At 58.8% G+C, this 26,907-nt stretch overlaps 1 protein-coding gene across 7 annotated transcripts in view; it reads right to left on the bottom strand.

Moving 5' to 3' along the window:
- The window catches only part of AGAP3 (ArfGAP with GTPase domain, ankyrin repeat and PH domain 3), a 55,941-nt gene that overhangs the window by 20,314 nt on the left and 8,720 nt on the right, over nt 1–26,907 (bottom strand). For 2 of the 7 annotated variants that reach the window (XM_025993779.2, XM_025993780.2), the window contains exons 2-9: nt 7,453–7,511; nt 7,137–7,224; nt 6,863–6,948; nt 6,577–6,718; nt 6,001–6,135; nt 5,744–5,871; nt 3,984–4,142; nt 409–501 (exon numbers count right to left, since the gene is read on the bottom strand). In XM_025993779.2, coding sequence (XP_025849564.2) covers nt 409–501; nt 3,984–4,142; nt 5,744–5,871; nt 6,001–6,135; nt 6,577–6,718; nt 6,863–6,948; nt 7,137–7,224; nt 7,453–7,511 — 890 coding nt within the window. Of the gene's footprint in view, nt 1–408; nt 1,599–3,983; nt 4,143–5,743; nt 5,872–6,000; nt 6,136–6,576; nt 6,719–6,862; nt 6,949–7,136; nt 7,225–7,452; nt 7,512–8,741; nt 9,758–26,907 lie in introns of those variants that run through there. The other 5 variants (XR_012002503.1, XM_072763140.1, XM_072763139.1 and 2 more) reach the window with 5 other exon arrangements.

Below are 26,907 nucleotides of genomic sequence, written 5' to 3'. Positions count from 1 at the left end.
TTTCCCAGGGAAGGGAGGCTCCTGTGGAGAAGACTGCACCAGTGACCCCGGCAGGAGCAGCCCTGACCATCCCCTCTGGGCACTCTCCATGAGTTCCTTTTCTGGGACGGGCCCAAGTGGGCAGGGCCACCCAACTCCTGGGGCTCTGCGGGAGGCTGAGGATGGCAGGTGGCTCTCTGCTGCCCCCTGGTGGCAGCGAGGAGGCCCCAGCACAGCCACGGAGGGGCTGCTCCAGCCAAGGGGCTACTGTCCTCAGCAGGAAGACCTCTCTGCAGTTAAAATGCCTGGCAATGGCGGGGCGGGGGATGGGGGTGGGGTGCTCGCCTCTCAGGCCACCCCCCAGAGGTGCGGCCTGCGCCTCAGCCCTCATTCCCACTCCTCTGGCCACAGGGGGATAGGAGCACTGACCTGTTTGATGGGGATGGCCCGACCGCTCCCGATACTGTCCACCTTGCAGTCAGCGGCTTTCTTGTCTCTGTCTAGGTCAGCACCCTTTCGAGACTGCAAGAGAAAAGAAGAGGCGTGTTAAAAGGGCCCAGGGCCCAAGGGGGACGGTTGCCCACCTGGACTCCCCTGCCCTCCCCTCCTCCCTCCTCCTGAGCAGACCCTAGCGCTGGGGCAGGGCCGGGGCGGCGGGACCGGGAAGAACTGAGACCACGAGTATTCCAACGGGTTTATTCTTACACACGGCACCATACAGAGCAGCACGGGGCACTGAGCCAGGCCCGCCCCTTACAAAAGAGCAAGGACACGGAATCCCAAGGGCGCGAGGAGCGCGCAGCCCAGGGGGCTGGGGCATAAGAGAAGGGAAGGGGCGAGGAGAGGTGGACGGTGGGGCCGAGGGATGGCGGGGAGCACAGGGCATGATAACCGGGGAGAGCGAAGTCCAGAAGTAAGCGGGCAGCGGCCCGTCTGCCGTACAGACACCACACGGCACGTTGCACCGAGCACGGTCGGCGAGGCCCGAGGGGCACAGTGGATGGAGAGAGAGAGGAGAGAGGCCAGAAGAGGCCCTGCGCCCCTGCCAGGCTCCTGGGGCAGAGCCCGCCCCAGCGCGGATCCTAGGAAATGGGGAGGCCAAGAAGGGGAAAGGCAAGCGCGCGGCGGTGGCTGTGGCATCCGGGCGGAGCAGGAACAGCAGAAGTCCATGCAGGAAGGAGCAGAGGAGGGGAGGGGCAGGAAAGCTCCCCCCAGGAGCAGCTGGGCCAGGGCGGGCGCTCGGACGCCCCCGCCCCTCTGGGCCTCGTTGCGCTGGCCTGGCGCCGGGCGTGGGGCCGAGCTCCCTTCTTCTCCATGCAGCGAGCCTGGCGCAGTGCGTCCAGCCGGGCCTGGTCCCCGGGGCAGCCCCCAGCCGCGGGCTCCAGCGTTCCTAGCCTTCCCTGGGGGTGGGGGTTAGTTACAAAGGTTCCTGTGGGTCTCTGGAGTGGGGAGCACGGCGGCCGCTTCTCATCTGAGAGCAGTCCCAGGGCCCGGCCCGCCTCCGGCCCCGCACAGGGGAGAATGTCCAGAGGTGCTGTGTGTCACCACCTGGTCTTCTAATTTGGAAGGAGTTGGAAAGGCCTTTTTGTTGATGAAAAGTTGGAAACAGTGGCACATATCTGCAAATATCGAAAGAATAAAGATTTTGGCAAGTTATACTTAAGCCCCGCACGAGTTGGTCAGCACTGGTGAGGGCAGAGACCCAGGTGCCTAGGGAGAGGCAGCAGCGGGATGAAGAGGAGGAGGACGAGGAGGAGGCGGTGGCGGCAGAGGCCGCTGGGCAGTCCAGCTCATCGGGAAATGTTCGCCACTGGGCGGCCGGGGCCCCCATCCCTTCCCGTCTCCCAGGCTACCAGGAGCCAAGGACACAGGAATACAAGTGCAGGTGGGGGCGCACAGGCAGGGGAGGAGGAAGAACCAGGTCACAGGCCACTGCCCACAGCTCCACCATCGGCACCTGCCCGAGGCCTCTCCCGGGTGCCACAGCCTCTGCCCCTTCAGCCCAGGGAGGAGGAAGGTGGATGGGACTGCTGCCACCAGGTCCCCGGACCAAAAAGCTGGTTGGGGGGGAGTGGGGTACAGCCTGCCCCGGCCAGGCTGCTGAGCCAAGAGACCCCCCCCCCGCCGCAACCACCAGAGGATCCCTGGGAGCCCAGAGGGGCAGTCCCCCAGAATGGGAACCAGGGCAAGACTGGCAACAAAATGAGCACATGAAGTCACGGGGGAGACTGGGGACATCGGTGGCCACATCCAGAGGGTGGGTCACGAGGACACCAGCCCCATGCAGGCGTGGCTCTGCCGGGGAGGAGGATGAGGGCGAGGAGGTGGCCTGGACAGTGGTGATGAGAGGGGGAGGTCCCGAGATGCACTCCTAGAGACGGGCGTGTCTCGAGGCCTCCTCGTGGACAATGGCGCAAGTGAGGTCACCATGGAAACAACGAAAAGAAAAAATAAGGTGGCCACAGTGAGGATGGAGAGAGGAAGGGCCCGGGGAAGGAGGGGAAGGCTGTGCCGTGCGCACGACAAGGATGACAGGCGGAGGCAGCACAGCGGAGCAGGCAGCAGGAGCACAGGGCAGGGAGCACGAACGGCTGCGGCGAGGAGGCCGGGAGCCGGGCATGGACGGCGGACAGAGGGCAGCAGGCCTAGCAGCAGAAGATGTGGGAGGTTCAGAATGGTGCTGAGGGAATGGATGACCAGAGCGGGAGGTCGGAGGGCAGGTGCCGGGACGCGGACGGCGGTCACTGCAAACACAGGCACCCAGGGGCTCTGCAGCCGCCGCCTCAGCGGGCGTGGGCACAGGCAGGCAGCCCGGGGCTGAGTGTGTCTCGGTGAGCACAAACAGAAACAAGAGGCATCAGGGCTAGGCAGGGTCAGGGCTGGGGGAGTGCAATGCACGGCAGCAGCTGTCAGCAGCGGGGGGCGGTCAGCACGAATGAGGGGGTGCGTGGCAGGCACGGGGTGGACGGAAGTGGGTGGGCCGGGCAGCGGTGTGCTGGGCAGGCAGAGGCGAGAATGAATGAACAAGGCCTGGGGGCGCTGGCTCTGTCTGGGTGAGGCTCCTGAGAGCCAGGCAGAGCCTGCTGGGCCAGCTGGACACAGGACCGGGCCGAGAGCCGAGCCCTGATGCTCAGAAAGAGGCGCGCGGACTGATGCACAAGTACCGAGTGATCTCCTGAGAATCCACACGGGCGGCTCGCCCACCTGCATCTGACCCAAGACTCCCAGGACAGCCCAGCCGAGTCCCAGCTGGAAGGTGAGAGTGTGGGGCGGGCCCTGTGCCTCGGATGTGGGGTATGGACAGGCAGCAGACGGGAAGGGGGGGCACCTAAGAGCCGCGGGGCCAGGCCCCCAGCAGCAGAAGGCACGCAGGGTCCCTGAGTGAGGTCTGTGAGCAGGGCAGAGGACCAGCCTGTCCGGGGCCCGAGGCATAGACTAGGAGCAGGGGACGAGACCCAGGGAAAGATGTCTAAGCCCCTGGGGTACCCGGTGAGCCATGGGTGGGAAGTGTCAGGCCATGGAAAAAGAGTGGGATGCAGACAAGGAGGCCGAACCCCAGTCCTAGCTCGACCAGAGAACCTTTCCTGTAGCCTTGGGGGCCTTGCTCCACAACTGTGAACGTGAGGGCTTGAGGGGAGTTAGAGCAGATGTGGCCAAAAATCCTTCAAGCCAGCCAAGAGGCCAGCCCTACAGGTCAGGGAGACGAGGGAATGTACGCATGTACGCAGCAGAGGCAGGAGGGTCTATGTGCATATGCTGAGGGCGGCCCCCTGAGCACTCAGAGGAACCGTCTAGAAGAGTCTGGGTGTGCGTGAGGGCACCAGTGAGGAGCCTGCAGAAGCTGTGTGTGTCTGTGCGGGTGGCATCTTCCTGACTCGGGCTGCCCGTGGCCCAGTGTCTGTGGCTCTCGCCTGCTCCCTCCTGGCTGCGGGGCTGGGGGCCGGGCCCTGCCTGGCCAGTACGGGCAGCCGGGCAGGTGGGAGGGCAGGGCGCAGGGCACATACCGTGAAGATGTTGGAGCGCCGCTTGGACTGCTTGCGGACAGGTGTGGGGGTGGAGGAGGCCGCCACGGTCTCGATGCGCAGCTCCCGCTGGCTGACGCTGGGGGTGGAGGGGACTGAGGAGGAGTAGTCGCTGAAGGCGCTGCTGCCGCCATTCGTGGCCTAAGGACAGAGAGGGCTGCTGAGGGCTGCTCTGGAGCGGGGCGCAGGGGCAGGCGGCAGGCAGGGGCCAGGGACTTGGCCTGGGGCTCACGGGGCAGTAGAGGAGGGAGGGCAGCACGGCCTGGAGGCCAGCAGGATCTAGCCAGCGCCGTGCTGGGCAGCCCCACTTGGGCCCTAGTAGGGGTGTTCTGTGCCCGCCAGTGAGCTGATCGGAGGCACCGCTAGTGGGTCAGGGGAAGGGACAGGGGCTGATATTGAAGAAACTGTGGAGCCCTGCCTCACAGGTGGGTCTGGCACGAGGTGGCGGGTCACCATGGATGAACCCCCGGGTCAGTGACCTAGGCTGAAGATGCAGGAGGCCTGGGTGGGGCACAGGGCACAGGGGAGGCTGAGGTCAGCCTCTGGATGGTGTGTGTGATGGGGGCGGGGTTCCGGGAGGGCCAAGACAGAGAGCAGAACAGAGTGAAGACTGCTATGGGAGGAAGCCGCAGGTAAGGGGCAGAGGTTGGAAAGGAAGAAAGACGGGAAGAGAGACGGAAGGGATCACGGATGGAGGAAGCACAGGGCAGCGGCTGCTTCAGGACTCAGGGAAACACATACAGCACACACAACAAGCCTGCCCCTCACTGCCCGGAAGGTGCTCACTAAGCAGAGAACACGTCCTGCCCTCAGAGCCCCCTCGAATCCTCACCTGCACAAGAGCAAAATGCCCAAACCACTGCCCCCTTGACAGAGCCATCTGGCACAGGGCCTGCACACAGAGCCAGGAAGTCTGTGCCCCGCAATCTGCGGGCTGGGGTGCGATGGCTCTGAGCTAACAAGACAGACCTAGGGTTCTTCCTCTTTCCCCTGTGAGGCTGCTCCCTGGGAACCCCCCCACCCTCCGCTGTCTCTAAAGCACTAAAGAAGGGGCCTCTGGAAAAAGCAACCAGGCTATCGCCAGAAAGCTGGTAGAACAGGGCAGGACTTCAAGACAAGAGCCCTTGGCCAGAGAGGAGGCTCGGCTCGACCACTCAGGGCAGTGCATCTGCAACAACCCAGGTCTTTCTGCAGAGCAGGGCACGGACTGGGGAAAGAGTCCCACAGAAAGTACTGGCCCAAATGCCAAGGACGAAAAACCAATCAGCAGTAAATGGGAAATAGGCAGCCATCCCAGTGATTACTACAGGATGAACCCCAGCAGGACCTGGTTCAGGACACCCCTGAGACCCCACATGGCACGAAGGCCACTGCCCCCCCCCCCCGTGGGGCCTGCAGGTGAGAAGCGAGCAGGCCTGAGAGAACCCTTCAGTGCCTCCTGAGTATGGTTCCACGGGGACAGTCCCCAGGGCAGCTCCAAGTTCCGAGAACACAGACCCAACAAGCCTTTGGGCTGCCTCAGCTGCGGTAGCTGCAGGGCAGGAGTGGCCGCAGGGACGGGGACTGGCAGGGAGGTGGTCACGACGGGCACAGATGAGGCCAGGCCAGTCGTGCAGGCAACAGGGAACTCAAGCCAGCGCTTTCAAACCAGTCACAAGGCAGGAGAGCGGACAGGGTGGGGACACACAGGCAGGCAGGCAGACAGACAGGACACGAGTGGGAGGCGGGGAGGCTGGCCGCACCTGGTTGATGTGCACGGCCGGGATGGAGGCGGCGGACACGGCCGAGTGGCTGGGGGAGTTGGGCAGTGACTTGCAGGGCCCGATGGCCAGCTGCTGCTTCTTCCGCAGAGCCACTACCTTCTGGGCCACTGCAGGGGACAGCAGAGTCAGTTAGCCCCCTGGGGAGAAGAGAGCCGCCCTCCGGGGCGCACGGCCCATGGGTCACAGAGCCTCCGGACCCCGCCGTGGGGGGCCTGCCCGCCCCACGCCTGAGTTACCGTCCTGGAAGACACGCTCCACGTTGAGCCCGTAGGTCGCGCACGTCTCGTAGTAGGTGCAGCGCTTCAAGTCCGTGGAGAGCTTGCGGGCTCTGCTGTCATCTATCACTCGGGGGTTCGCGGCACTGATGGCGTCTGTGGGAGGCGGGAGGGCGGGAGTTTATTCAGCCTGCGGGGAAGTGGTGCCGCAGCTGACCTCCGACTACGGGCCAGGGCAGAAGGAAGCACTGGGTCTGCAGGTGCGTGGGCGACGCAGAGCTTGAGCCACCAAGGTCCAGGCCTCGCTCCAGCTCAGAGCAGCAGTGAGCCCGCCCCTACCCCCCCACCCACCGTTTATTCACCACAGAAGACGTGGATGTGGTCATTACTGGCAGGAGGGAGGCTTTAACGGGCGGGGGGGGGATCCAGGGCGGACAAACCGACAGACGGACAGACCAACAGACGGACGCAGCAAGGAGGTGGTGCCCCCCACTGGGGTTCCTCAGCCACGAGAAGGGAGAGCATGGGGCTTTCTCCCTGCACCCCTCCCCCGCCACATCCCCCACCCCCGCATCGGTCCCCCTGCACCCCGCTCACCCTGCGTGCCCACCAACACCATGGGCACCTCGCTGGCGTTCCGGAAGCTGCAGAGCCGCAGGAAGTAGTTGTACACCGTCTGGAAGCTGATTTCATCCTCCAGGCTGAACACGAACACCACCGCGTCCACCCAGGCGGCAAACTAGGGGGACCGGGCAGGGTTACCACCCTCACTCGTTCGCAGGCAAGCTCCACACCCCTCCGCGCACACACAACTTTGCCAGGCGTCAGCCAGATCCTTGGGGAAAGGGGGTGCCGGGGGCCGGGGCGGGGGCAGGAGCATCACCTGGAGCTCAGGGGGGCCTCCTTCATCTCGGATCAGCAGCAGGTAACTCTGGCCATCCACCACAATCTCCTTCTTAAACCGACCCCCTAGGACAGAGCGCACAATCAGGCCCCAAGCTGGGACAGACCACGGACGAGGCCGGGTAGTTCTGGAATGCATGGCTACCAACAGAGACAGAAGGACTTGGGAGGACAGGAGGCTCCAGCTCCCCTTCACAGACCACAGCACGGGGATCAAGGGGGGACAGAGTGGCCAGTGAGCCCATGGTGCTCACCTTCGGGGGACTCCTCCTGGACATAGGTCCCTGTCAGATAGCGGTGCACCAGAGCCGACTTCCCGCTAGACAGGTTGCCCACAATGCCCTGTGGGAGAGGAGGGGTGAGAGCAGTGGTCAGGCGCAAGAGGAAAGAGAAAGGTGACAGGAAGGAGGGCCAGAGCTAAGGACCAGACAGGAAGGCTGAACAGAAGCGAGGGGCCTCGGAGAGAGGCCAAGACCAGAGAGGCAGGGGGAAACGAGGCCTGGGCCTGTGGCTCTGGCCCACACCCGCCCAGCCCCAGGACTGCCTGGGGCTCCCCCAGGTCACACTCACCACTTTAAGCTCCGGAACCGAGCGGCTCAGCGTCCACTCCTGGCTGTTCACAAAGGAGTCTGCAGGAGAGAAGGCCACCCGTCAGGATCGAGGTGGCACTTGCACGCACGTGTACACACACCTGTGCTGTCCGCCACCAGCTGTCTCCTACGCTGCCCCTTCCTCAACCGAGGCCAGAAAACAGTGCAGTCCCGATGGGACCCCAACCCTCACACCTAACTCCCTAGAGAGCAGCAGGAAAATTCTTCCTGAGACAACTAGAACGATGATAGTCCTCAGGGAGAGGACTCTGAGAGCCGCGGGCCCAGTTCTCCCGGCCTGGCCCTGCGACCCTCCTCCTCTTACTGCTCCAGTGAGCTAAGTAGTTCCCACCAGGGCCAGACCCCAGGCCCAGGTGAGAGGCCTCTCCTGTAGCACTCAGCTCACCGAGTGAGCGGGGCTGGGCACCTGGCAGCTAGGCAAGGGGAACAGCCTCCTACAGCGAGTAGGAACAGCTCGCTCTGACAGGGTGGGGCCACCCACCACATTCCTAGGCGGGGTGAAGAGGGAGGAGCCCTTACCTGCCCTTGTTCTGAGAGGTGCAGGTTGAATTGGGAGCTATCTATCCTGCCCAACTGGCCCTCCTCCCCAGGCTCCTCCTTGATGGGAGGCCACCACTCTTTCTTTCCCTGGAGAGAGCTGGAGGGCCGTGTCCTGGGCTGCCTGGCAGGGCCCTGGGGAAGGGAAGCCTCCAGAGCCACCTCCACCCCTATGGCCAGACCCACTTTCTTTATTCTTTGCATTGTAAGGGGCATCGTCCAGCCCGCCCCAGGGGGTCCTGGCCTGGACCAGCCTCTGCTTGCTTCCCCTCCCCAGGCAGGCTCAAAGAGTAGCTACCACCATGGATCGATCGGGTCCACGAGCAGTCCCTCTGCAGAGGCAGCTACAGGTGAGGGCTGAGCCCCACCTGGGAGCTAGGAAGGCGAGTGCTCTCGGCCCCTCCGGGCCTCCTCCCTCCCCGGGGCCTCAATGCTGCGCGGGCCAGAAGTGAGGAAGGGGCCCTTCCCTCCTGGTCTCAGCTTCCATCCTGCCGAGGGCCAGCGGCAGCGCGGGACGGCGCGCGACCCAGGCCGCAGGACCCGCAAGTCCGCCTCTGCCACGGCCACCGCCTGGGGCCCGACGGCCCGCGGCCGGTCTCACCTGGGCGCCCCAGCACACCCACCTCTCCCACGCAGGGCCGGTCTGTTTCCACACCCGCTCTCAACAAGGGGCTCCCACCACAGAGGCCCGCGGGCCGGGCTCCCCCTTACCGCCCGGCGCGCCCAGGAGCCCGGGGGCCGCGGCCGCCCGGCGGCTCCACAGCGGCGGCGCGGGCGCGGGCGCGGGCGCGGGCTCCCTCCGGCGGAAGCGGCCGGTGAGCAGTCTCCAGAGGCCGGCGGCGGTGCGGGGCCGGCAGGGCTCGGGCGCGGCGCGCGGGGCCTCGGCGCCCAGCAGCAGGTCGCGGCGGCTGGGGAAGGCGCCCAGGGAGCTGGCGTCGCCGTCGCTGCGGGTGCGCGCCCGGGGCAGCAGCCCGGACTCGGCGCGCCGGATCTCCTGGCCGCGGCGCAGGCGGAAGCTGAAGCTCTTCCTCAGCGCCGACAGGCCGCGCCGGGGGCCGGGGGCGCCGCGCGCGCCGCCGCCTCCGCCGCCTCCTCCGCCGCCGCCGCCGCGCAGCACCTGCCAGCGCTGGCTGCTCCACAGCGAGGCGCCCCGCAGGAAGCCCGCGCTCCCCGCGCGGCCCAGCCCGGCGCCCGCGCCCGCGCCCTCGGCCGCCGCCAGCTCCAGGCGGTTCACCTCCAGGAACGTCATGCTGGTGGGCCGCGGGCGCGGCGCCTGGGCCCCCCGGGTGCGGCTGCGCCGGGCCGGCGCGGGGCTGGGCGCGGGGCTGGGCGCGGGGCTGGGCGCGGCCGAGCCGGGGAGCCCCGAGGGCGCGGGCCCGGCGGCCGGCGGGGGGCCGTCGGCGAGGCCGCGGCGGCCGAGGCGCGGGCGCAGGAGGCCGAGCAGCAGGCTGCGGGCGCCCGAGGGCGGGGGCCCCGGGCCGCCCGCGCAGACGCTCCGAGGCCGCGCCGGCTGCTCGCGCGCTGCGCTCAGGGCGGCCTGCAGGGCGGCGGCGGCGCGGGCGGCCGGGGCGCCGCGCAGGTCCAGCGAGTCGCAGACGCTGAGGGCGCGGCGGCAGGCGGCGGGCCGCTCCGGGCTGCAGCTGTCCCGCGGCGGCCAGCCCCGCTCCATGCTCAGGGCCCGCGGGCGAGGGCCAGGCCCATGGCGAGGGGCGCGCGGCTGGGCCCAGGGCCGGGGCCCTGGCCGGGGCGCACGGACCTCCGGCCTCTGGGCACCTGGTGTCGGCCGGGCCCAGGAGTCCCTCAAAGCTTCCACCTCGCAGCAGCCGGCAAGCCCAGACCTGGAGAGGCCGGGAGCCGGCCCAGCAAGGAGAGGCGGCAAGCCTGGCCTGGAACACCCCGGAACGGCGGCGGTGGCATGGGAGCCAGCCTGCTGGGGCAGCCCCCGGAGCCCTCAGAAAACAGGAAATTCCAGCCCAGGGCTCCTCCTCGCATGGGGCAAGTAGGTGAGGAGCTGTCATTACCAGCAGGCCAAATAAATAACAGTCCTCAGCGCACCACACACTGGGCCAGCATCACAAAGAGCTTCAGTTAGGAGTCAGGGGGCAAGTCATGCACCTTCTCTGGCTTTCAGGCTCCTCGTCTGTGAAATGGGGACCCTGAGCGAGGTAATCCTTAGTTCTCGGCTGAGACACTCTGAGGTTGGCAAACTCTAGGATCAGGTTGCTGGATACTACAGGCAGCTCTTCTGTTGATGGCCGAGGTGATCATCTCCTTTGGAGATTATAAAATTGTCTGGATTCAGTTAAGTGTCCTGCCTAAGGGCAGCAGAGAGTCAAAAGGTAATCTTCAGTCCTGGGCCACATGGTTCTGGATGAGTGACTCGCTTCTGAGTCCCTGGGTCTCATCTCCTGTTCAGAGGCTGTCCAGAGGGTGGCTGGCCGAGGTGAAGGGTTGTGCGCTCAGTGCTGGCTGGAGCCTGATGCTCACTCTCCCCAAGCACGGATGCCTGTACATGAGTGTGGGCCACACTAGGGACTTGTGAAGTCTCCTGAAGTGCAGGGCTCACCCCAGGATGGGGGCAGGAGGCAGGTAGCTGCCCTGCTGTGCTTTCTACTGCATTTTAAACATCAGTCCTCTTCCCGGAGGAAGAGATGAGCTAGTTTGCCATAATCCGTAAGACCACAAGCAGATTGAGAAACCAGTTTGGGTAGTGGCAAGGATGGGGCGGACAGGGGGTGCTGCATGTGTTTTAAAGAAATAATACTCCCAAACTTCCTCCACCCCCAGTCCATCCCAACTCCCCATGTCCCTCTTGGTGTCAAAATTCCAGGTTCTGCTTAGAAGCAAAGTACAAGATAAAAGTAGCACATTCCTGAGGGGGCTGGGGTGGGGGAATGCCTGAGAAGGCATCCTAGGTGCTCCTGAGAAGAGCCCAGCACTGGACACTCTCAAGTCCTGGGCTGGATCTCCCGGGCCTGGAAAGCCCCGGGGGTGGTTTCAGGGTTTCATGGGACTACTTATTAGCAGTGATAGGATGGCTTCTTCCCCTCCAGGATGCATATTCCCCACATAATAGATGGTTCCACAAAAGGCCCTTTCCCAGGATCCTTCAGACATGGGGAGGACACAACCCTGGGATCCTGACTCCTCTACATTTAAGTGTCCCACACTCCCATTTCCCTATCTACGTATCTGTCTGCCATACACGTAGGAGTGACCCCTCCCCAAGCTAATGAGGCTGCTCATTACAGACCTACCCCCCAAGCCAAGGAACCTGCAAGCACAGGACAGTAGCTCTGTCCTGACACTGGGGAGGGACGGGCTGCATTAGAACTCTGCTATCTCAGTGGGAGAGGAGCAGGACAGCACTCAGGGGGCAAAGGCCCCAGATACACACATACGTGCTGCAGGAAGGCAGGCAGCAGTGCCTTATCCCAGACATAAGAACATCTTATGTTCTGAGAGAATGCGGCAGCTCCTGGTGGCTCCCCCTGCACCTAGAGAATCTCCTCCCAGGCAAAATGCTCAGCCAGGGTCAGCTCCCAAACCTGCAACGGTGTCCTCTTCCTCCCCTGGCTGCCTGCTGCCTCTCCCTCCTTCCCAGAAGCCCGTCCTGACCCAGGGAAGCCAGACCGAGGAGGACACCTGCCAACACATAAATATCCTGGGGCCCGTCCAGCTGGTCGAGGCTCTCAGGAAGGAGAACAGGGCAGGCACATCCTTCTTTCCCTCAATGGCATCAGCCCCGGTCAAGTTGAAGTCTCCGTGTTGTGCCTGACAAGATTCTGCTCCAAGGAGATGAGGCAGTCACAGCTCCACTCAACAAGGCCCGAAGGCAGTTAGGACCATCCTAAAAAGCTCTCAAGCTGGGATCCTATCAACAGTACAGAAATTCCATATAAGGCTAAGCCCTCGGCTGAGATGTCAGTCCCCTAAGCTCATCAGAAACACCAGGCTATGGGACACCTGGGTGGCACAGTGGTTGAACATCTGCCTTCAGCTCAGGTCCTGATCCCAGGGTCCTGGGATCGGGCTCCCCACAGGTAGCCTCCTTCTCCCTCTGCCTATGTCCCTACTGTCTCATGAAAAAATAAAATCTTTAAAAATTAATTAATTAAAAAAGAAAAAAAAAACACCATGCTAGCCGTGTTGCTGAAGGGTGAGAAGACTCCATGGCAATTTCGGGGGGGGGGGGGGATTAGGGAGGCAGTTTCCCAGCATGCCCCTCGGTGTGCACTCTGTGGGGAGGACGGATACACATTTCCCTGGAAGCAGAGAGTAGAGAAAATGAGCTGGGAAATCGGAAAGAGAAAGAGCCGACTCTAGAGGGAGAAGGGGTCCATGGTGGGGTGGGCTGGCCCCACCACCTGGACTGGTCTGGGGGCCCCGGGAGGACCCCACAAACCCCGGCTAGCTGGCAGGGTGCAGGAAGACCACGTGAAGGTGCAGCGTGGGAGGCCCAGCACAGAACCAAACTCTGCTTGTGAGCAAACGGTGGCCTCCAGCCCCAGAATCCCACACGACCTCGTACCTGGTCTCCGCTCAAATATTTGCTGGGGGTGCCCCACTGATAAGTGCTGGGGCGCGGCCGGCTGGAGCCCCACGCCCCGCCCAGAGCCAGGACTCAAGCCAGAGGGCACGCCTAGTGGCTCCTTCGATGCTCCTGGGACTCCCAGAGCCACACCGGCCGCCAGGCTGTTCCTGCCCACAAGGTGGCAGCAAAACATCTTCCTGCGGCCAGGGCGCCGCGAGGAAGGGAGAAAGGCGGGAGCTGGCGGGGAGCAAGGTGGCAGGAGGGCAGCGGCCTAGCCCGGGAGCCCCAGCGGAGGCAAGGCAGGCAGCCAGGGCCACACCCAGGCCCGCTCTCCAGCTCTGTGCGCAGGCCTCGGGTGGGGGACAGGGAGTCCGTGGAGGGGGCGGTGGAGACTCTTGGCTGTCCCCCTAGCACCCCCGGCCCCAGCTCGCCCCCTCCTCAACAATTCACTGTTACCACAGGACACGGACCTCTCTCCACCCAGACCCACGGACCCACGGCAGCTGTGCCCGGAACATTCCTCACTCCCAGGGGCTTTCCTAGTGTGTTCACTGCTCCCCCACTAGAGCTCAGCATACTGGAGACGGTGCCGGTGCTGTGGACGAATGCACGGTTGCGAACAAATGCACGGTGGCACACGTGCCTGCAGAGCATGAACTGCAGACCCAGGCTTCTGTTCCCCCAGCGGGGAGGGAGGCCGACTGACAAGACAGCAGCCCTGGCTGGGACAGCCCGCTAAGGAGATGACTCACAGGCAAAATCATCTGCAAAGACCCCCAGTGGAGAGGCGTGAGGTGCTCTGGGGTTGAAAGAGTTGGGTTCAAATTAAGCCTCTGGGCCCTACCAGCTGCGTGTCCATCTACAGCCACCCTCACCGGGTTCCCAGATTTTAGCCTGTAAACCAGAAATAACCCCACCTTGCCTCCTGAAGTTGCTATGAAGACCAGTGCTGGGACTGCGGGGGCCCCAACACGGTGCCCAGCACCAAGCGGGGGATCAGTAAAAGAAGCCATTGCTGCTGGCTGAGAGCGAGCGAGAGGAGACAGTCCTGCGGGATGTGAAAACTACTGAAACCAGCTTTCTTCAAGTCAGAAACTTAGTGGGACATGCCAGGGTCACACGTCAGCTGGAGCCAAGCCACTGTCCGCAGAGGCAGACCTCCAACATCCCCAGGGCCCTTCTGGATCATGTCTTTCTCTACCTGCTGAAGGCTGTTCTGGGCTGAACTGTGCCCCCCACCATTCATACTTTGAGGTCCTGACCCCCAGCACTTTAGAGCATGACCCTGTTTGGAAGTTGGGCGCCTGCAAATGGCAGAGATGAGGTCACCCCAGGGTAGGGTGGGGGCCCCTCCTCCCCTAGGACTGCTGTCCTTACAGAAAGGGGCAATCTGGACAGAGAGACAGTGACGGAGAGGGAGCACAATGTAGAGGGCTCAAGGGGACCCGAGGAGGGAGGCCCGCCCACTCCTGCGGTTCCAACCCGTGGCCTCCAGACCTGGAGAAGCTGTGTTGCGGGAGCCCAGGAAACGTCCAAGACCTGCAGGAGCAAGGGGGGGTGGGGAGAGAACTCCAGCCCATCTCCCAAGGTCAGGGTCCCAGAGAGCTCCCCATGGAGAAGCGGGGAGGACCAAAGGGGCAAGTGGGGGTGGGTGTGCAGACAGAGGAAAGCAAGTAAGTCCACCTGACCAGCCTCCTGACCAGTTCTCCCTTGCCACATCCCAAAACCCAAAGATGGACCCGGCCAGACACTGCTCCCTGCTCGGACCAACACCCAGGACCACAGGCCCTGCACACACTGTGCTGTGGCAAGAAGAATCTGCTGCTTTTCAATCATTGTGTGCGCATCATGTCCCAGACACTCCACCCCGCGACCCTGCAGAGCAGCAGCACACCACTTCCCACACTGCCTTGCTCTGGCTGGGGATTCCAGACTCAGAATGGAGCACAGGGCACACTCCCTAATGGCTTCTTGCCTTTCCTTTTTTTTTTTTTTTTTAAGGTTTTTTTTATTTTTTAATTTATTTATTCATAGAGACACAGCTAAAGAGAGAGGCAGAGACACAGGCAGAGGGAGAAGCAGGCACCATGCAGGGAGCCCGATGTGGGACTCCCGGGTCTCCAGGATCACGCCTTGGGCCGCAGGCGGCGCTAAACCACTGCACCACTGGGGCTGCCCACTCCTTGCCTTTCCATCCCCATTTTGACATGTGTCCCGCATTTCATATGTCTTTAAAAGTGTTCTCTTCCTTCAAAACTGAACCACAGTCCCACAAAGTCCCACAAACTAAAAATTTGTTTCTTCCAGTCCCATGGCTCCCAAAGGCCTTCCATTTATGAGATCTTCCTTATCAGTATTGCCACTTGTCTGCTCTCACCTTATTTTCACAAGAGTAAGATATTCCTAATCAGAGAAAGATTCCAGGGACACCTGGGTGGCTCAGCAGTTGAGCATCTGCCTTCGGCTCAGGTTGTGATCTGTGGGACTCGATCCCTGGGGATCGAGTCCCACATTGGGCTCCCTAAAGGAAGCCTGCTTCTCCTGCTTCCTATGTCTCTGCCTCTGTGTGTCTCTCATGAATAAATAAAATCTTCTAGAAAGACAGGAAAGGAAAGGAAAGATAGATACATTGATTGATTCCAGGGGCACCTGGGTGGCTCAGCTAGTTAAGCGTCTGACTCTTGGTTTCAGCTCAGGTCATGAGTTCAGGGTCATGGGATTGAGACCTACAGTGAGCCTCCACGTCCCGCTCTGTGCACAGAGGGGTGTCTGCTTCAAGATTCTTTCCCTCTGCCCCTCCCCCATTCATAAATAAATCCTTAAGAAAAATAAAGGGAAGATTCCATAAAGTATAACAATTGAACTAATTCTGCTCCAAGATGGTGGAGCTACAGAAAGCCAAGTGCCACCAGGTGGCACCCCACCTGAGAGGCCATGTACACAGGTGGAAGTGCAGGGCCCCAAGGGAAGGGAGCAGTGCACACGAAAGGGGTAAAATAAAAAGACCTGGGTAGTTTGAGAGTCCAGGGACAGAAGTTTAAAAGCATCTGAATTCCCTTGACAGGTTTTGAAAGTGGAGCAGGTGCCTTCCCGGGGGGTGGGGCCAGACCTGAGGCCCAAGGCTCCACCCTATTCCCACAGCTATACCTGCCCACTGCCCTGGGGCTGGGGGTTCCACATGGACTCAGCATCTAAGAACCCCAAGGCCTCTCCAGCAGGGCCCAGACCCCAGGCTGCCCCCTCTCACCCCGCCAGCTCAGCAGCTGTGGTCAGAATGCTCAGCTCCTGCCCACTGCCATCATGAAGTCCTGGGGGGCTCTCACATCTTAGGGTCCCCCTCAGCATCCCCAGTTCCTCTTGCCTTTGCTGTAGAAGCTGGTATCTAATCTGCTCTCATTTCACCAGGGCCTCTGGGCACACACAGGCCAGCTCTGAGGACAGCAAAGCCACCTTTTGTGCCCCATACACCCAAGGCAGCAGCCACATGGGACGCCGCTGGTCACCTGGTAATAAGAGCCACTTATTCTTATTATCATAAGAACACAATAAGCCACACTGAGCACGTGACACACACTGACCCATTTAACTCTGACAATAACTCCCTGAGAAAAGCAGGTAATTTTCCCCAACATACAGATGCGAAATCCGAGGCACCGATGCCAAACAGCCTGAGGTCACTAGCTAATAAGTGGCTGAAGCTGGCATTCAATCCCAGGCCCACGGACTGGCTCCGAGCCCTTGGGCCTCCCTGGCCTGGCGAGATCTCCATGGATGCAGGGCCGACCTGGGCCCCAGAGCTCGTCCTGCAGGGAGCCCCTACCTGTCTTCCCCTGTGGGTAGGCACCTCAGTGAGGACCAGCCCTGCCCTTCCCAGCCAGGGCCGTCCTCCCAAAAAGACCCCCTCCCAGCTTCCTCGTTCCCTACCTTCCAAACAAACCCCTGCCCAGTCCTACTGACTCAGTAAGAGAGGCTGACCCAGGTTCTGCGGCCACCCCTCCCAGGGACATCTGTGTAGGTAGACACAGTGTAGATACTTCCAAAGGAGAAAGCCATCTCAAGTGGTTACTGCTGACAGACAAAAGAGGCTATTTGGGGCTGATGAGCCCTCGGCACGCCTCACTTTCATGCCATGTAGACAGAGCCACAAAGAGGCTGGCCGTTCAGGGAGCAGAAGAGTCCATGGAACACCCTCCTGAGCTGAAGATGCTTTCCTCCCGGGGGGTGGGGGGACACAAGCTTTCTGAGCTTCCCTGCAGGGTCTCCACGGCCCACACCCGGTGGTAGTGCCCAAGCACTGTGCCAGCCCGCACATGGAAGGGACAGAGGGCCACTCCGTGTACCCTCCTCACACCCCCTCAGTGCCCACAATGTTCCCTGGAGCCTGAGACCTCAGCTATCCAAGCCCCCCACCTACCACAGCCAAGCTGAGCCCACCATGTAGGGCCGGGCAGCCTGGGAAAGCTCCTCAGCTACAGAAGTCTGCATAAGGGGGGATGAACCAGGAGAGGATACATTGTCAAAGGGGGAGGCCAGAAGGAATATGCCACAAGGCTTTTAAAATTTAAAGGACAGGAGAGGGGCCCCTGGGTGGCTCAGTTGGTTAAGTGTCTGCCTTCAGCTCAGGTCATGATCTTAGGGTCCTGGGATCCCTGCTCAGCAAGGAGTCTGCTTCTTCCTCTCCCTCTGGGTACTCACTCTCCTTCTCTTTCAAACAAATAAATAAAATCTTAAAAACAGAAAAAAATAAAGGATAGGAGAGAGAAAATCTATAGGTCCAACTACATAAAAATAAAAAATCCAGAACAATTAAAAATTTTAAGAACCCTAAGACAAATAGAATTAAAGGGAAACTGACACCTGGAGGGGGAGTGGCTATGTCAACAGGTTAGTAGCACAAATGTTGCTTAAAAAACCCAAACATAAAACCTCCACGTGAGCAAAGAAAGGACAAATGGCCAACACAAGTGGAAACTATTCATTTGCATTTGTTACTCAAACAGAAATAAGAATGAAATTCTGCTTCTCGCTTTCCAGAGCCCTTGCTTTGCAGCTGGCTGGTGTATGAGGAGTGGGCCCTCTGGCCCTGAGAGCAGCTCGGCCAGGGGCACGACGAGAAGACAGGCTCTGCCCCCAGAATCCGCGCCGCCATGGGGCCCATCTGACACAGAGGAAAGGACAGAGGCCCGAAGACGTCCAACACAACCAAAAAAATGAAAGCAACACAAAACACCTAGCAACATAGAAATAAGGAAGGAAGCAACCACATCTCCAGAAGGTGTAACCATTTAAGATACGTCTGCAAAGACTTTTTTTTTTTTTTTAAGATTTTATTTACTTTTTCATGAGAGACACAGAGTGGGAGGCAGAGACATAGGCAGAGGGAGAGACAGGCTCCCTGCAGGGAGCCCGATGAAGGACTCAATCCCAGGACCCCAGGATCACGTCCTGAGCCTAGGGCAGACTGAGCCACCCAGGCATCCCTGCAAAGCCTTGTTTTACCTAACACAGGTGGTGACATTTAGGATCTTTTTTTGCTTTTCTTTTTTTCAGCAAGGCTGATGTACCATGGGTCCACATGCAAGGAACACATCCCAAGGAGGACACTGGCTGACCTATGGCAGTCAGGACTACAGGGATTTTTTTGTGCTTCTATTTTTCTGCCAAGTGTCTGTTTTATTTACTCTGTGATCTACAGCGTTCACAGGGAGGACACAACTTCTGTAAAAAGAAAAAGATGCTAGGAGCAGAGAGCCATTGCTCTTGGGGATGATAGCTGCACACAGAAGGGACACATGGCTCACCAGAAACACAGGCGGGTCTGCAACTGTCCTGGCTGAAGGCTCAGCCCCCCAAGTCCCCGCTCTGCCCAGCTCCTAGCCCCCAACATCCGTAGCTGCTCTGGGATCACCACGCCTCTTAACAAGGACTCACAAGAGCCTTCCAACTCCAGCTCTGGCTGAGACACAGAATAGGAAAGTGGGTTATGACTACTACATATAATAAATGCACACTAAGAGTTTATTTATTTATTCTTGAGAGACAGAGAGAGGCAGAGACACAGGCAGAGGGAGAAACAGGCTCCCTGCAGGGGATTCCGGGTCTCCAGGATCACGCCCTGGGCTAAAGGTGGCGCTAAACCGCTGAGCCACCGCGGCTGCCCCACTGTCCATCTTTTTACAATTTGGGGGTATAAAACCACTTTCACAACACACTCCAAAAACTGCTCTTGGGGACACGTGGGTGGCTCAGCGGTTTGGCACCTGCCTTCAGCCCAGGGCATTATCCTGGAATCCTGGGATTGAGTCCTATGTCGGGCTCCCTGCATGAAGCCTACTTCTCTCTCTGCTTATGTCTCTGCCTCTCCCTCTGTCTCATGAATAAATAAAATCCAGAAAGAAAAGAAAAGAAAGAAAAGAAAAGAAAAGAAAAGAAAAGAAAAGAAAAGAGGAAAGAGAAAGAAAGAAAGAAAGAAAGAAAGAAAGAAAGAAAGAAAGAAAGAAAGAAAACTGCTTTTGGTCCCCTAGGGGCCTTCCCTATGGGTGGAAGTTTCCAGAAGAACCAGTCCCTCCACCACAACAGGATCCAGCCTCTGGCACAGCCTGAGTGCACAGCCACTTCCCAGATGCTCTTGTGTCCCTGCCCCGTCCATGGGCACGGTTTTCACTCACCCTGATTTGCTGGCTTCACCGTATTCACAGCGCCGATGCTCCACCCTCATCCTACCGTTCCCCAACTCATTGCGTGGGGGAAAAAGTAGGACAGTTGGGTTCAAAGACACATTTTTTTTGTGTTAATGGATGGCGTCCAATGGCTTCTCCCTCATCGACCCCGGCCATCTCCCTCCAGCCCAGCAGGTGGCCAGCACCGGCCTCGCACCAGCATCGGGCATTTGCCTTCTGCTATGGGACAGGGGAGCCCAGGACCTTGTTTCTCTTCTGCTCTGGGTCCCCGATTACGCATGAGGCTAAGCATCTTTTTCACGATCACCAACAATGTGCGTTTCCTCTCCTCTGAACTGTATTTCTGGTCCTCTGCTCTGACCATTGGCCTTCAGGATGTAAAAGATCCTTTTCTTCACAGTTTGCAGGGCCGCTGTCACAGGCATCTGAAGCATTTAACTGGCATATGTACGTGAAAGCGAATTTTCCCACTCTACTCCACAGAAATGTAATTACATCTGTTAATTTTGTAATTGATTATATTAGAGCATCTGAACAACGATGACGATGACGACAATCCGTGAGACAAGAGCGATGATAAAAACGGGTGGGCTGGCTACGACCCAGCAATTGCACTGTTGGGGATTTACCCCAAAGATTCAGATGCAATGAAATGCTGGGACACCTGCACCCCGATGTTTCTAGCAGCAATGTCCACAATAGCCAAACTGTGGAAGGAGCCTCGGTGTCCATCGAAAGATGAATGGATAAAGAAGATGTGGTTTATGTATACAATGGAATATTCCTCAGCCATTAGAAACGACAAATACCCACCATTTGCTTCGACGTGGATGGAACTGGAGGGTATTATGCTGAGTGAAGTAAGTCAATCGGAGAAGGACAAACATTGTATGTTCTCATTCATTTGGGGAATATAAATAATAGTGAAAAGGAATATAAGGGAAGGGAGAAGAAATGTGTGGGAAATATCAGAAAGGGAGACAGAACATAAAGACTCCTAACTCTGGGAAACGAACTAGGGGTGGTGGAAGGGGAGGAGGGCAGGGGGTGGGGGTGAATGGGTGACGGGCACTGAGGGGGGCACTTGACGGGATGAACACTGGGTGTTATTCTGTATGTTGGTAAATTGAACACCAATAAAAAATAGATTTATTAAAAAAAAAAACGGGTGGGCTGGGACAACGCACCTCTCAACGCTGTACCACCACCAGTGAGGATTCACGGGAGGAACACGCACCTGAGAAAATCGGCACATGGCCACCCCCCCAATACACCTGATGCAGGCAAGGGTCACAGACACACACAATTCCCCCTCCCACCCTCGAGGGAGTGCAAGTTCCCTGGGAGCAGCTGACTTCTGAGGTGCCCCAGCCCCAGCGCTCAGATCACTCAGCAATCACTAAGTGGGTGGAAAGGGACCTTCCAGACTGTTAGCTCCCTACCATCACTGACAGCAGGACCAGATGTGACGCAGCAGGGGGTAATCCCAGAAGAGGAGTTTAACCCGGATCTCATCAGCGCCTGGACATCACGCCAGGTCCCGGGCAGCACCGAGGACAGAGGGAGAACTTTGATGCATCCAAACCCAGGGCACGGACCTTCTACAAGACATCGGGCCCATGGGATGCCCGGGTGGCTCAGCGGTTGAGCATCTGCCTTCAGCTCAGGTCATGATCCCGGGTTTCTGGGATCCAGTCCCACATCAGGCTCCCTATGGGGAGCCTCCTTCTCCCTCTGCCTGTATCTCTGCTTCTCTCTATGTGTCTCTCATGAATAAATGAATAAAATTTAAAAAAAGAAAGAAAGAAAAGAAATCTGGCCCAGCCCCTTCAAGAGTCTGTGTGCCAGGAAAAAGCATCTCACCAGATCCTATTGCATCCTCATCCCATCCTGATTTGTAGAAAAACAAAAAGGGTATAATAAGGTATTTGGAGGAAACGGAGAGATTCTGGTTATGGTGAGCTCTTGAATGATGTCAGAGGATTCCTGTCAATTCCCTCGGGGGTGACACTGGTGTTCTGTTACACGCAAGAATGTGCCCATGCTGGGAGATGCCAGCTGAAGAGCCTTCGGCAAAGTGCCACCCTGTGCAGCTGCCGACCGCTCCTCCCGTTGCCAAGAATGTGAGGTTGGGGGGGGGGGGGGGCAGCAAATGCCTTTCAAGGTGCTGATTCTTCAAAATAAAAAGCTGGGAGAAGATCTGTCCCATCTTTTCCTCTGTATATCCTAGGCTTCCTATCTGGCTTCAGAAGCCCCTTCTTATTCCCAGAAGAGACAATGTTCTTTGAATTTTCTTCTGTATTTTATTTTAAAGATTTTTATTTATTTGAGAAAGCGAGTGAGAGCACAAGTAGGGAGGAGGGGCAGAGGGAGAAGCAGCAGGCTCCCCGCTGAGCAGGTAGCCCAACACAGGGCTCGACCCTGGGACCCTGGGATCACGACCTGAGCCTAAGGCAGACGCTTCGCCGATGGAGCCTCCCAGGCACCCCTTCTCCTGTATTTTAAGAGCTGGATGTGTTTCTTGGCGCAGCAGCACCTGGGCGCCCTGAGCACAGGCTCTGAGACCAGCCTTCCTGGGTCCTGTCCTGCCTCTGCCACTAAAAGCGCATCCCTTTTCATCTCCGGGCCCCCATATGCAGAATGGGGGTAACGCGTGCCCTGCGGGGACGTCCAGAGAACACCGAGGGTGTAGGAAGGGCAGTGGCTGGCATGCACCGGGCACCGACAGGAAGTGAACCTGCTTAGGACCGTTCTTTCTGAGGTCCCAGATCAGATCCTGTCGCCCTGAACTACGAGCCTCGCCACTCCCCACACCCGCTGCAAGAGCTGTCAATCTCGCACATTTGCAGCACAAATACGAAGTGCCACCGTGTGGGGTGGCACATCTGAATAGTTTAAAAACACACTGTGCCAGCAATTTTCATAATAAAATCAGTATTCCGGTAAAACAGTGTCTCACAGTGCCTATCAAAGCAGTCGGGCTGCCGCGGCGCCCACTAGCCGTCCCTCCCCACCGGGTGGCAGTGGGGGGACCTGCTTACAGCCCGAGGTACACACGCTTTTCTCAGACACGATTTATTTTAGTGCCAGTTCCATGAACATCCGAGGCTCCGGGGAGGAGGGAGGCCTCCCTCAGGGCCTCAGCTGCAGTTACCCTGTCCAGCCACCCTGCAGCGCGGGTCACACAGGGTGGGCCAGTTCAGGGCTGGCCCTCAGCCAGTAGCTGGCTCCTCGGCCACCTCCACCAACCAGGGCCTGATGGAGGGAGGCCTCCTTACCAGACAGGGAACGGCTTTTAGGGCCAAAGCCAACTGACATGTCAGAAACATACACTAAAACGCAGGACCCCCGTGTTTTCAACGATCCCCCAGCTCTGACCCAGTTCCGATCCCTTGGGGGGAATGTGGACTCCAAGAGGAAGGACAGAGGACTGGACACACCTCCACCCTCCGGCCATCACTCCATGCACGTCCGCAGCCTGGGCCCAAGGCAGCCGAGAGCCAGCCTTGCAGAGACCCCCGGGGAGACCCCTCCCCACACTCCGGCCCAAGAGAAGTCACAGGGCCTCAGGAGAACACCTGCCCCCACCCTAAATGGCCTCTCAACTTCCAGCCCTGCTCCCGGGTGGCTACCAGGGGACTGAGAGCCCACAGCTCCACCTGCCCCGGCTCCCCAGGCCAGCAGGGGCACTCCTGGGTGGGAGACGGCCCCCTGGGCAGCACCAAGCCCTGGAACACAGTCATACGGGCAGGAGGCTCCCTGAAGGACCTTAAGTGCCCAATAGGGCTCCTGGGCTGGGTACAGAGCAGGGAGGCCCCCGAGTTGTTGGTCAAGCATTCTCTGCCAGCCTGGTAAGAGGCTGCAGCCAGGAGGCCCACCCAAGACTAGCCCAGGGCTCTGTGTCCACAGGGCAAGCAGCAAATGAAGCAGAATCCAGCTTAGGACAAATGCCAGCTGGGTAAGAACACCAACTGCTCCAGGCCCCGTGAGGGACCAAACTACAAAGGTGGGCCTTGGAGCTGGACAAACCAGGTTTAGATGCCAGCCTGCCCCGTGCCTCCATCAGGTTCTCAAGGGCAGGAACACCCCCTGGAGGGGCCACTGTGCCACTCGGGCCCACTGAGACGCGTAAAGCCCCAGGCAGGGGACTGGGGCCCAGCAAATGACAAGAAAACCCATCAACATAGGTTCAGGACAGAGTCTCCATCCTAACAGTGCCAAGTCTGGGGAGAACTAGAGACCTACAAGATGATGGTTTCTGGGGGTGCCTGGGGGGGGGGGCTCAGTTGGTTAAGCCTCTGCCTTCGGCTTAGGTCCCGATCCCAGGGTCTTGGGATGGAGCCTTGCGTCGGGCTCCCAGCTCCGCAGGAGTCTGCTTCTCTGTCTCCCTCTGCACTCCCCCTGCTTGTCACTCTATCTCTGTCAAATAAATAAATAAATCTTAAAATAAAAAGGTGGGGGGGTGAGACCTGGGTGGTTCAGTGGTTGAGCCTTTGGCTCAGGTCATGATCCTGGGGTCCAGGGATCGAGTCCCACATTGGACTCCCTGCAGGAAGTCTGCTTCTCCCTCTGCCTGTGTCTCTGCCTCTCTTCGTGTGTCTCTCACGAATAAATAAAATCTCTGAAGAAAAAAATGATGTTTTCTGTCTTTTTGGGTTGGCCAAGGGGGCTCTGAGATGTCCCACTGAAGATATCACAAGGGGACTGCCTAGCCCACCCCACCTGCAGATTCCCTGGTGGCTTCCTGGATAAAGAATCGGTCCTTCCTGCCATTAACAAGAGGAGGGAGGTAAAGGAGCCTCGCATTTTATTGCCACAATGCCATGGGATGCACTTTCGTGGGCGTGAGCCATGGTAACCTCACCTCTGAGCAGGCCAGGTAAGGAAAGCCTCCCTGCCCCACAGGAGGCAAGTGGGCTGAGAGCAAGGACGCAACCTAGAGTTGCTGTCTGAGGGGGGTTTTATTCTGTGCCACGTGTCTTCCAAGAGTAGGCATACATTTACAAACTCTCCGCTAGGATATAAATACATATTCCGCTATTTTACGTATATATACATATATAACCTAGCATAAATCAAAGGCAAAACATAAACCAAAAAAACCCTACAAAAACAGCCCCGCCTAAAATGCCAGGACAGGGTGAAGAGAATATTTTGAGACTTGCTGGTTACACACAGCATCTTGGCACCACCGCCTTGGGTCGTGGTTGAAGGGCAGGTGACTAGCAGGATCCATCGCCAGGCCCACCTCCTCTTGTGTGCTGGAAGGAGGTCACGGTGATGCAAAAAAGCCTGGGGGCCCAACTGTGCCCCGTTGCTAACCAGTGACCTTGAATCCTTGGGCTGTCACTTCCACGCTGCCCTCCTGCAGAGCACGAGGGCGGGGCTCGCCCTTCTCCAACTGTGTGCCGTGGTCTGGGCCACGCAGTCAGCACCCCATTCCCCTACCAGGTGCACCTCACGAGCCACCACTCCGTCTGACCTTGTGTAAAGCTGACACGCAGAAGGCCAGCTGGTCCACAGACTGCGCTGTTCACACGAGCCCAGCCACCAGCAGCTCGCCAGCCTGCCCGTCCTCTGCTGGGTCAGGCCACCAGCGCTCCAGAACTCACGGGCCCATCCCGCAGCAGGTGGAGGGAGCCGTGGGAACTGCCTTGGTCTCTCCCCTGTCACCCCAATTCAGGATCACCCTCCAGGCTGGCAACAGGGAGGCGAGGGGCTGAGAGGTCAGGAGGGTGGAGAGGCAGCCATGTGGGATGCGGGAGCCACAGCAGAGTGACGAGAGCTGCCCCGAGGCCCGTGGCCAAGCCCCCGGGAACAAGCGCTGCCCGCGAGGGGCCCTCAACCCACACATTCATCTTGGCAGAACGGGGCCTGGACTCACACCCCACCTTCCATCCTTGGGCGGAACCCCAGGAACGTGGCTCCCAAGCATGGAGCAGGAGAACCCCATGGCGTGAACAGGTTTTGGGTGGCGGCCTCACAACGGCAGGGGTCTTCAGGTTTTCAGGAAACACGGTGACCAAAAGCTACTGCAGAGTCAGTAACTTCTCAATGGATCTGTTTGCAATCGATGCCCCCGGCCTTAGCAGGGGCTCTGTAAGTGGGCGCTTGTTGCCCAGCTGATGGAAAACAGCAGGACCTATGGGTAAGGCTCATTATTACTGTTGTTGTTTAAAGATGTTATTTATTTACTAGAGAGGGAGTGAGAGACAGAGAGAGAGCACAGAGGGAGAGAGCAAAGCTGACTCCACGCTGAGCAGGGAGCCGGGTCAATGCGGGACGCGATCCTGGGACCCTGAGATCACAACCTGAGCAAAAAGCAGACAATCGCTTAATCAACTGAGCCCCCCAGGCGCCCCAAACAGGTTATTATTAATACTTCAGAAAGGTTGGGACGGCTGCTGGGTCAGCAGTTAAGCGCCTGCCTTTGGCTCAGGGCGGGATCCTGGAGTCCTAGGATCAAGTCCCACATTGGGCTCCCTGCAGGGAGCCTGCTTCTCCCTCTGCCTGCCTCTCTCTCTCTCTCTCTCTCTCTCTGTCTCTCATGAATAAATAAATAAAACCTTAAAAAAATACTTTAGACAGATAAATCAAAAAGGATGCGCTTCTGTACTCACTTTTTATAGCAGGTATTCTTTTGTTTATTGAGGGGTAAAACGAGAGCTGTCCTCCCACCACCACGGCCAGGGCCCCTGTGTGGCTACTGAGCACTGGAGATGTGGCCTGTCCCTGGGGGTTGGAGCTCAAAGACAGGGTGTGAGAAATGAGTATAAAAGATCCCATTAATCATTTCTCAGATTGACTGCATGCGGGAAAGACAACATTTCAGATATAGTGAGTTAAGTAAAATACAATATTAAAACACACTTCACTTTTCTTTTTACCTTCCTTAAAAGGAAAATTTAAATTGACACGCGAGGCTCACGTACAGAACTGGACTGGGTTGAAAGGCAAACAATCAAATAAAGGCAATGCTGGGGGCCTGTGTGACACATTCCTTGTGACAGGCTGTGGTCCAGGTCTGGGCCCTGGAACCTCAGACAAACCCTGAGGTGGCTCTCTGCCTCGGGGCTCGCCAGGCTAGACCAACTTACCCCAAACTCCACCACCACGGACCCTAAGTACCACGGGAGGAGCCACAGGCTGTGGACACCATGCAAGGCACACTCCCTCTCATGCCCTCACTGTCTTCACTCCCACCTGGCAAAGGCAGTGTGACCAGCACCTAGCTTATGAGTCATGCACCAGGACCCACCACACAAGTACTTCCAAGGGAATGGTGCTGGTCTAAGAGCTCTGCATGCATTCCCCGACTTCATTCTCATGAATGAGAATTCTTCATTCTCACTAATGATGAAATGGGTGCCTGTGAACCTCATTTTAGCAACAAGGAAGCCAAGGCAGAGAGGTAAAGGGACTTACCAAAGGTCACACAGCTACCAACTACTAAGTCTGGGATTGAAATCCAGGCAGGTTGGCTCCAGAAGCAGGTTTGTAACTGCTGCCCCACACAGGCCCTACAGACAAGAAAGGATGCCCAGCATTCACTCCACCACAGCACCCAAGGCAATGCAGTCTAGAACAGTCCAGAAGCTGTCACCAGGCAGAGGAGTGCTTTGAAACAACTAAAAGCCACCAAACCTTCACAGCTCTTCGCACC

Source organism: Vulpes vulpes, chromosome 7, assembly GCF_048418805.1.
Source record: "Vulpes vulpes isolate BD-2025 chromosome 7, VulVul3, whole genome shotgun sequence".
Classification (NCBI taxonomy): Eukaryota; Metazoa; Chordata; class Mammalia; order Carnivora; family Canidae; genus Vulpes; species Vulpes vulpes.
Note: the sequence above shows the minus strand (reverse complement) of the source record. Positions and strands in the feature narration are given on the sequence as shown.